The sequence below is a fragment of the Otolemur garnettii genome, unplaced genomic scaffold, assembly GCF_000181295.1.
Source record: "Otolemur garnettii isolate 467f Iridium unplaced genomic scaffold, OtoGar3 scaffold00159, whole genome shotgun sequence".
In the NCBI taxonomy this organism is placed as follows: Eukaryota; Metazoa; Chordata; class Mammalia; order Primates; family Galagidae; genus Otolemur; species Otolemur garnettii.
This window is the reverse complement of record NW_003852554.1, coordinates 341,635-352,515: the sequence shown is the minus strand read 5'-3', so window position 1 is coordinate 352,515 and position 10,881 is coordinate 341,635. Positions and strand designations below refer to the sequence as shown.

At 37.8% G+C, this 10,881-nt stretch overlaps 1 protein-coding gene across 6 annotated transcripts in view; it reads right to left on the bottom strand.

Annotated features, from left to right (window-relative positions):
- The window catches only part of ZCCHC11 (zinc finger CCHC-type containing 11), a 123,176-nt gene that overhangs the window by 78,171 nt on the left and 34,124 nt on the right, over positions 1–10,881 (bottom strand). For 5 of the 6 annotated variants that reach the window (XM_023519144.1, XM_023519139.1, XM_023519142.1 and 2 more), the window contains exon 2: positions 6,629–7,442. In XM_023519144.1, coding sequence (XP_023374912.1) covers positions 6,629–7,349 — 721 coding nt within the window. In that variant the 5' untranslated portion in view covers positions 7,350–7,442. Of the gene's footprint in view, positions 1–6,628; positions 7,443–9,705; positions 9,724–10,881 lie in introns of those variants that run through there. The other variant, XM_023519141.1, reaches the window with a different exon arrangement.

The following is a 10,881-nucleotide window of genomic DNA, read 5'->3' as shown; positions in this document are numbered from 1 at the left end:
AATTACCAATTATAATAAATGCTATAAAGGAAAAAAGCAAGGATCTGACAGAAAGACCAACTTTAGATATGAAAGTCAGAGAAAGCTTCTCTGAGGGAATATCATTTAAGCTAAAATCTAAAGAAAGAGAGCTAACTTACCTGTATCTCTAACCTCAGGTCCTGCCTAACACTTTTCACTTCATTCATACCAAATGCACTAGAATGAATCACTGCTAATTCAATGTCTTTAAATATGCTATTTCCTTTCCCATCAATGCCTTCTCAATTCAACTGGTAATATTTACCTGTTCTTCAAAATCCAGCTTAAGTGCCATCTGTTTCCAAAGCTGGTCTGGTATCTTTTATATTCTTCTATTCCTCTCCTTAATCTCCCATTTACAGAGTAATGGAATTTGTATTCATTTATCTATTTCCTACTTTAGATGACAGACTTTGATGCTAATGACCAGGTCTTATTTAACTTTGTACCTTCAAGATTTTAATACAATTCTTAGACCAGAGCTGACAACTTCATAAAAGTGTGCTGAATAAATAAATAAATCTGGATATATTTTAAAGCAATTCCAAAAGAAGTTCTCACAGATAATAAACAAATTCCTCCACTCTGCCCTCAAAAGCCAACTACATGCCATCTATGTGAACCTGATTAAGTCCATTCTACCCTTCAATAGCACTGATTTTCTAAATAAAAAAGAAATGATGTGCCTCTGAATGTGGTACATTTCCTACTACAAAAGCAACGGATTTTCTTTTTTTTTTTTCTTTTTCTCTTTTCTTTTCTAGCAACGGATTTTTTAAAATGGGAAGGCAAACTCTCAGACAATATTATAAAAAGGACTCAAATGCCAAAAGTCACCAAAATTGTAGCTGGGTTACATAAACAATTATTTTTCTTTTTTTTTTTTTTAGAGACAGGGTCTGGCTCTGTCACCCAGGCTGCAGTGTGGTGGTGTGAACATAGCTCACTGCAGCCTTGAACTCCTGGGGTAAGTGATCCTCCTGCCTCAGCCTCCTGAGTAGCTGACACTACAAAAGCACAAGCTATTATGCCTGGCTATTAAGTGTTTCTTAACTTATAATCAGGGGAACACTGATGCTAAGAAATTTGCAATTATGTCTTAGTATTTAAAAAACTAATTTAGTGTAGGTTTATTTTATTTTTTTTTTTTTTTGAGACAGTCTCACCATGTCACCCTGGGTACCGTGCTGTGGTGTCACAGCTCACAGCAACCTCAAACTCCTGGGTTCAAGCGATTCTCTTGCCTCAGCCTCCCAAGTAGCTGGGGGACCACAGGCGCCCACCACAATGCCCAGCTATTTTCTTGTTGCAGTTGTCATTGTTTAGCAGCCCCAGTGTATGTGGCAGGGTGCTGTAACCACTGTACTACAGGCGCCAAGCCAGGCCATAAATTTTAGATAAGGGATCTAGTAAAAGCCTCATTAAGAAGGTGAAGGAGGTTAAGAGAGGTAGCCCTACAGACAGTGGGAGATCAATGGTCCAAGCAAAGGAAAAAGTAAATGCAAAAGGCCCTCCAGTGGACATCTGCCTTCACATTAGGAAATACAAAAAAAAAAGCATGCAGTTGGAGACAGAGAAAGGGGTGAGAAGTAAACAAATGAGGGCAGAGAAGTATGGGAGTGTCCTGGGTCATGTAAGGCTCTACTAGTCACTGTAAGAACACTAGCTTTTACTCTGATGTATGGGAAGCTACTTAAACATTCTGTATAGAAGTCATATAATCTGACTCATTTTAACAGGATCATTCTGGCTGCCATGTTGAAAACACAATAAAGGTGATAGGGCTTGCTGGCCCAAAGCAGAATCCTGATTGGCAGCACTTGGAAGCTTATTAGAAATCCAATTTCTCAGGTTCCACCCCAGGCCTTCTAAATCAAAAATCTCTGAAGCACATTATGAGGCTTAAGAAGCTGCATTTTAATACGCTCTCCAATACACTGGGAGGCCAAAGCAGGGGACTGCTTGAGCTCAGGAGTTAGAGACCAGCCTGATCTCAAGTAAGACACTGGGGCAGCACCTGTGGCTCAGTGAGTAGAATTCAAACCCAGCCCCCGCCAACTGCAACAAAAAATAGCCGGGCGTTATGGTGGACACCTGTAGTCCTAGCTACTCTAGGCTAGGAGGCTGAGGCAGGAGAATCGCCTAAGCCCAGGAATTGGAGGTTGCTGTGAGCTGTGACATCACCGCACTCTATCAAGCCCAAAAATCTGAGGTTGCTATGAACTGCGATGTCACTGCACTCAACCTAGGGCAACAGAGTAAGACTGTCTCCAAAAAATAGAAAAAAGTTTCTCAAGTGATTAGTATGTGTATTAAATGTTGAGAAACCCAGATCAAGAATTCTCTCCTCTCATATATTCACTGGGCTCATTCACTTCTTTCTTTCAAGAATTTACTCTAAGGTTACTTTCTAAGTGATGATTTCAATTTGAAACACCAGCAAGTAGCATCGTTCCTTATGACCTTTCCTGTTTTGTTTTTCTCAAAGGATTTATTTAATTTACAATTTTGTTTATTATGTTTTATCTGTTTCCTCTCACTAGAATATTAACTCTATAAGGATGGTATTATTTGTTTCATTCACTGCTGTATTCCTAGCAACTAGATCAGTACCTGGCACATCACAAGTATCAAAAAACAAAAAAGATTCTTATTGAACAGCATGAATGGCAAAAGGAGAAATGGTTAAAGTGTTAGGAGGAAGCTAAAGTTGGGCCTACTGGAGAACACTGAGATAAATCAAATTTCTACATTTCTATTTAAGTACAAATAGATAATGATCTAGATACAAAGGTTTTATTCTATTTTAACAAGGGGTAATCTAATGAGGAATCACTAATTCAAGTATCATTAATTTGGATTTTTTCATATGGCAAAAAAGAAGTGCTAAATAATTACATCTGAACATTACTTTAATGCAAAGTATTATACATACTGAAGAGAATTCTTTACTAATAAGAACATTAGTACTTATTTATGAAAAAAATGACTGCTATGCTGTATGTCATTCCTACCAATTCATTAAACCAAGTTTCCCCAAAGGACTTCTACTTGATCAAGTAGCTTCCTTAAACTAGTTCACATTGTTCTTCACATTAACAAGTAACAAAATAGCATTTAACTGGAGTAATAGGATAGTAAATGAACTCACCCGTGTCAGGCACTACATGAAACACCCTACTGGTTCATTTTACTTAACCTTGGTAATATAGATAGCAGCATCTCTACTTTTTAAAAATCAGAAAATATTTTTAAGGGACAAGTAGCTTATTCAAGATTATAAAATTATTAACTGGAGAAGATGGGAATTCAAAACCCATGTAATGTTATTCCAGAGCCCATGCTCTTAACTATCTTACTATGTCACTTTGATTATTTTGTCCTTGTTTTTAACGAGGTTTTTCATTAATTCACATGATAAAACACTTAATTGAATATTTTTTTGAGACAGAGTCTCACTTTGTCACCCTTGTAGAGTGCCCTGGCTCACAGCAACCTCAAACTCTTGTGCTCAAGCCATCCTCTTGCCTCAGCTTCCCAAGTAACTGGGACTGCAAGTACCTGCCACAATGCCTGGCTATTTTTAGAGACAGGGTTTCCCTCTTGCTCAGGCGGTTTTGAACTCCTACTCAGGAAATTCACCCACCTCAGCCTCCCAGAGTGCTAGGATTACAGGCATGAGCCATCATACCTGGCCAATTAAGTGATCTTAAGTACTGCTACTTCCCAAACTTTAATCATTCAGGTATCCTCATGTTTACATTTTTGTCAAATCTAAACATTACCAGTATTTACTTCATACTATATATTGACTTATTTTTTTTAAACATGGCCTTTTCCTAAGCTCTATGTATATATATTTATGAGGTTGATATTTTTTCTTATATAAGACAACTCTATAAAAAAATTTTTAAGGGTGGCACCAGTGGCTCAGTGGGTGGGGCACCAGCCCCATATACCATGGGTGGCGTGTTCAAACCCGGCTCCAGCCAAACTGCAACAAAAAAAATAGCTGGGCGTTGTGGCCGGCTCCTGTAGTCCCAGCTACTCAGGAGGCCGAGGCAAGAGAATTGCCTAAGCCCAGGAGTTAGAGGTTGCTGTGAGCTGTGACGGACGCTACAGCACTCTACTGAGGGCAATAAAGTGAGACTCTGTCCCTAAAAAAATAAATAAATAAATAATTTTTTAAAAATCTATCCATATTGGGTCAGCGCCTGTGGCTCAGTGAGTAGGGCAGGGTGCCGGCCCCATATACCAAGGGTTCGAACATGAACCCCAGCCAAACTGCAACAAAAAAATAGCTGGACGTTGTGGTGGGTTCCTGCAGTCCCAGCTACTCAGGAGGCTGAGGCAAGAGAATTGCCTAAGCCCAAGAGCTGGAGGTAACTACAGCTGTGAGCTGTAACACTATCGCACTCTACTGAGGGCAACAAAGTGAGACTCTGTCTCTAAAAAAAAATACAAAATAAAAAAATCTACCCATATTCCATCAACTATGTACCAACATAATTAGAAAACCATTTCTGGATTCTTTACCAGTGTTTCTCAAAGAGTAGCAAATGATTCAGAAATGGCTCCTTTTTATTTCTACATCAAGGTCACAGAAACACCAGGAAAATCACTTATAAAAGGAAATTCTTTAATTTAAACAAAATCAGGATTAAAGTTACTTGAAAAATATGGACAAATTTCTAAATTACTAATTAAAAGAAAAATCAAGACCCAGAACAAAATGAATTTTACAACCGTTCTCAAGTAAATCATAAACAATGTTCTAATTAATCTCTACTTCTCTTCTTCCTGTCAAAGAATTTGCTGCACTGTAACCAAAAGGATTTTTCAAAAAATCTGATCATAGCATTACCTTAATTAAAACCCTTCTCCTGGAGAAAATTTAGGGAGTTACGATTTAAATTTAAAACAAAACAAAAAAATTCTTCAGTGGCTTCTCAAAAATACTTATTATGAGAAAGTCCAAAATCTCATTAGGACATGGAAACAACCTAAATGCCCATCAACTCAGGAATGGAGTAACAAACTGTGGTACAAGCACATCATGGAACACTATTTAGCCATAAAAAAAGACAGTGACTTCACATCTTTTATAATATCCTGGATGGAACTGAAACATATCCTTCTTAGTAAAGTATCACAAGAATGGAAAAGCAAATACCCCATATACTCAATACTAATATGAAGCCAGCAGACAAACCAATGCATGCCCAAATAGGAGAAAAACTCATTTCAATTCGAGAGGAGGGGTAACAAGGGAGGGAGAGGGGCTTGGGGTGCTCTCACTGAATGGGCATGGAGTGAGGGGGTTAGTACATCTTTTGTTGTGGGGGACAAAACCACAAGACAAACTCTACCTAACAAAATCAAATATTTTGACCTGGTTGCTTGTATCTTCACATTAATCTAAAATAAATTTACTTAATTTAAAAAAAAAAAAAAAAAACTTCTCATCATGGCTTACAAGGTCCTTCTTTCCCTAATGCCTGCATGCCTTTTCAGCTGTATCTTTTGCTGTTCTTGCCTTCAACTCCCTGCTCCAGCCACAATGAGTCTCAGTCATACTTGGAGTCTCACATTTATATCATGCATTTTTTTCCAACCCAAAGTCTAAATCGCACATTTAATCATGTGTTTTCTCAATGCTAATTAAATTGGGTTGTTTTTTTTGAGACAGAATCTCACTTTGTTGCCCTTGGTAGAATACTGTGGCATCGTAGCTCACGGCAACCTCAAACTCTTTTATTTTTTTTTCTCTCTATTTTTTCATTTTTTGGCCAGGGCCAGGTTTGAACCTACCACCTCTGGTATATGGCGCTGGTGCCCTACTCCTTGAGCCACAGGCACTGCCCCAACCTCAAACTCTTAGGCTCAAGCAATTCTCTTGCCTCAGGCTCCCAAGCAGCTGGGACTATAGGCACCTGCCACAACCCTGGCTACTTTTAGAGACAGTGTCTTGCTCTTGCTCAGGCTGGTCTTGAAACTGTGAGCTCAGGGCAATCTATCCACCTCAGCTTCCAGAGAGCTAGGATTACATGCATAAGCCACCACACACAGCCTGCTAATTAAGGTTTTGGCACTAAAAATCATATTACTTATGTATGTCATTCCTATCAGACTAAAGGTCTAGGTTTAGGACTGTGTATTTTTTAGTTTTCCATTATAAACACATTTTTTTTTAGCAGGGGGGCCGGGTTTGAACCCGCCACCTCTGGTATATGGGGCCAGCGCCCTACTCCTTTGAGCTATAGGTGCCACCCTAAGCACACTTTTGATATACATATTGTATAACAGCACTCAATACATACACATCTGGTGAAGGAATGAACAATATACATTGTATTACAAAAACCATTTCAAGAAGTGTACGAGCACATCTGCATCCATGCCAACTAAAGGAGCTATTAAATTTGTATTTTTACAGCCATTTTATTGTACTTATCATAATAAATGGAAAAGCTTTTTTGTAGCTTTAAGAGACATATTACTAATGTCCTTTCTGTAATTAGTCAAATCAGAGATAATCTAATGAACGTTAATACAGAAAAATCCCTCCCAATAATGTGATTTGTAGAATAATCTAATTTGTACTTACTCAAATCATCCGATATGTCTTCAATTCCTGAAGCACTATCATCAGAATCACCAGTATTATCAGCACGTGTTTGTTGATTCTGAGTTTGTGGTGAGTTTTCCATAGCAGATTTTTTCCCCTCTATAGCCACAACATTCACTTTGTCCATAGAAGTAAAGGAAATTTGAATTTTTTTTCCAATCTGTTGTAATTCTGTCTGTCTCATATTTTCTTTCAATGGTAAACTGGGTACTTTTTCTGCTTCTGCTGAAGAAGTGGGGACCTTTTCTGATTTCATCTGGAAAGTAGGTGCTTTCTCTGCTTTCATTGGTGAATTAGGTGACTTTAGGGATTTTTCTGCTTTTGTCTGTAAACCAGGTGTCTTTTCTAATTTTGCCTGTAAAACAGGTGCCTTTTCAGTTTTCATAGGTGAATTAGATAATTTTTTTGCTTTGCAATGACTTTGATCTCGAAGGACTAATCCCAAATCTTTAGGGCCTAGAACACCAGCAGCATTTACTTTACATGATTTCGCTTCTGTTTTTTCTGTACAATTATCATTTTGTTTACTTTTTTTACTACTATTCCTATTTGGAGAGCTGGTTCCAATTTCTTTTATGGATTTATCATTTCTAGCTTTCAAAGTTTGATTAGTTATAACTTTAACTGCTTTGCTTTCTTCACAAATAGCATTCTTCTTTGGTTCATGATTTTCACTTTTAGAGGTCTTAGACTCTTCCATTATTTGAAAACCTGCTTCTTTCCAATTCTAATATTGTAAAATGGCAGATTTCCAGTAGTTTAAATTGCTTCAAATCCAGTTTAGGCAAGCAAACTATTGAGTTTAAAAAAAAAAAAAAAAGCAACTGTTATTTAAAACGCAAAAAGAAAGCAATGTTTTTAAATAATGAGACATAAAAAATCTTTTAAACTTTGTTCTCAAAAATGAATTGTAAAAAAGGAAACCTAGTAAGACTATGTGAGAAGGAATTAAAGACCAATAAGTAAATAACAACCAAATGCTTATCAAGGGAAATTAAATGTAATTATGGTTTTACAGCCTCAAAATAAAGGACTTTTAGAGAAGCAAAAGTTGTTAAATACTACTCCAAGAATTTCAGCTATTAATAATTAGAAAATATGGAATTTATGCATCACAATTAACATAAAAGGAAATAAGATAAAGAAAACACAAAAAGTCCAATCTTTACATTCTATAACCAAAATTTATACAATCCTGAACAGTAAGATCTTGCCCACATGAATCTCCTATTAAATAGTCCCTATTGGCTTGGCGCCTGTACCTCAAGTGGCTAAGGCCCCAGCAACATACACCAGAGCTGGCAGGTTCGAATCCAGCCCTGGCCTGCCAAACAACAATTGACAACTCCCACCAAAAAATAGCCGGCCGTTGTGGCAGGCGCCTATAGTCCCAGCTACTTGGGAGACTGAGCCAAGAGAATTGCTTAAGCCCAGGAGTTGGAGGTTGCTGTGAGCTGTGACACCTTGGCACCCTACCCAGAGCAACAGACTGAGTCTCTGTCTCAAAAAAAAAAAAAAAAAAGTCTCTACTTATACTTCTAACCTACTTCCACTAGACTCTCTAAACCTGGGGAAATAATGTCAACAGATTTTCTCAAACTCTGAAGTATACAAGATTTTAAATAAAAATTTTTGAAGTAAATTTTAAAAAGCAATAGAAACCCAGAGTTAAAAAGTAACGGTAATAGGCTGAGCATGGAGGCTCATGCCTATAATCCTAGCTTTTGGGGTAGGCAAGACAGGAAAATCACTTGAGGTAAGGCATTCAAGACAAGCCTGGGCAACAGTCAGACCCCTCGTCTCAACAAAAATTAGAAAATTTATCTGGGCATGATGACCCATGACTATAGAGTCCCAGCTACCTGGGAAGTTGAGGAAGGAAGACCGCTGGAGCCCCAGAGTTTAAGGTTGCACTGAGCTGATACCACTGCACCCAAGCCAGGGTGACAGAGCAAGACCCTGTCTCAGGGGGAGGGAGGGAGGTAATATTAAGTATGATACTATAACGATAGACATATGTCATTATACACTTGTAAATGACACAATATATACAGCATATACATTACAAACAGTGAAACCTATTTAAACTATGGACCGTGGGTGATGATAACATGTCAATGTAGGTTCATTGGTTGTTAACAAATATGCTGCTCTGGCACTGGGTACTGCTAGTGGGAGAGGCTATGCATACAAGATGACAGGGTATATATGGTGACTCTTTCTACTCAATTTGCTGTGAACCTAATATTGCTCTCAAAAAACAATATCTAAAAAAGTGACAGAAAAAATAAAGTTCGTCAGACACATAATCTGTTTTAAAATGTAACAGGAACAATTATATTAAGAAATAGTTAAGTTTATAACATAACATAAACAAATGAAAACACTGCATTTTATTAAATTATATCTATGTTAAAAATATACCTTGTATGCTATATTTTGTGAGGATTATTTTTTACCATTCACCTTGCCCAAAATGCCTTAAATTCAGATTAATGTCTCCAAATAAAGATTAACAATATAAATAAAAGTTAGAGTCCTGCCAGCAGAAGCAAACTGCACTGAATTGAAAGGAAACAACTTTGACTTTAGGTGGTTAATTTACTAAATCATAAATTGGGCAAACACTTCTTATATAACCACACATCATGTGAACACAAAAACATTACCTACAATAAAGAGCTCAAGGCCAGGCACGGTGGTTTGCACCTGTAATCCTAGCACTTTGGCAGGCCAAAGTGGGTGGATCACCTGAGCTCAGGAGTTCAAGACCAGCCTGAGCCAGAGAGAGACCCCCATCTCCAAAATAGCTGGGCTGGGGTGGCTGGCTCCTGTAGTTCCAGCTACTCGGGAGGCTGAGGCAAGAGAATCACTTGAGCCCAAGAGTTTGAGGTTGCTGTAAGCTATGATGCCACAGCACTCTATCGAGGGTGACAAAGTCATACTCTGTCTCAAGAAAAAAGAGCTTAAACACAAGCACTTACTCCAAACTATGTACAGAGTATGCAAAAGCATATTTCTAGGAAAAAAGAAAAGAAAAAACTGATTAAACTTACCTAAGTGTTTCCACACTAAAGTATGTTATTCAACTTGCACCTAGCTTTTATAATTCCTATTTGTAGTATCATCTTCTACATTCTGCCTTGATCTCGGTCCAGAGTAATATTGTATTTTATTAAATTCTTCTTTCTAAATTATTATACAAAGTAACATTTTAAGAAGTTATCATAAAAATTAAGTCAAAATCATATCAGATTTTCACCATTAGTTTTTTTTACTGTTTTCCAGTAGAAGCTATAGCAACTTGTAACTGTAAAAGAATGCTTCTACTCCTAGCTTTTGAATATTTGAATTTTTTAATCAATATATTTTTTCTTTTACTATTTCTAATATGGTATTCTACCTAACTTTCAAAAGAGCTGACAAAATAAATGCCTATTTCTAAATTCTCATAGGAAGTGCTGCATTTCTAAAATAAAAATGAGCTCTACTTCTAGAAGACTAGTTTTACCCTGTCTGGTAACCAAAATCTCTAAATTTTCCTGTGTGTGCACACATGCCTTTATGTTTGAATTTTGTGGGGTTTTTTGTTTGTTTTTTTTTGAGACAGCCTCACTATGTCGCTCATGAGTGCCATGGTGTCACAGCTCATAGCAACCTCAAATTCTTGGGCTTAAGCAATCTCTAACTCCTGGGCTCAAGCGAGTCTCCCACCTCAGCCTCCCAAGTAGCTGGGACTACAGGCACCCATCACAACACTCAGATATTTTTGTTGTTGTTGCAGTTGTCATTGTTGTTTTAGATGGCCCAGGCCAGGTTCAAACCCACCAGCCTCAGTGTATTTGGCTGGAGCCCTACCCACTGAGCTACAAGCGTTGCCTTTGTTTTTGGAAACAGAGTCTCACTCTGTTGCCTGGGCTAGAGAGTAGTGGATCACTGCAACCTCAAACTCCTGGGGTCAAGTGACACCCCCTCACTCAGCCTCCAGAGTAGCTGGGGCTGTAGGCACATGCTACCATGCCTGGCTAATTTTTCTGTAAAGATGTTGTCTGGCTATGATGCTTAAGCTGGTCTTAAACTCACGCAATCCTCCCACCTTGGCCTCCCAAAATGCTAGAATGGTAAGCATTACTTGCTCAGACAAAGTATCTTTAGATTTCCTAATGCTATTGTACCATGATTCTTTAATAATTTCATAGATGTCATCTTACTGACAATAGCCATAAAGAAAG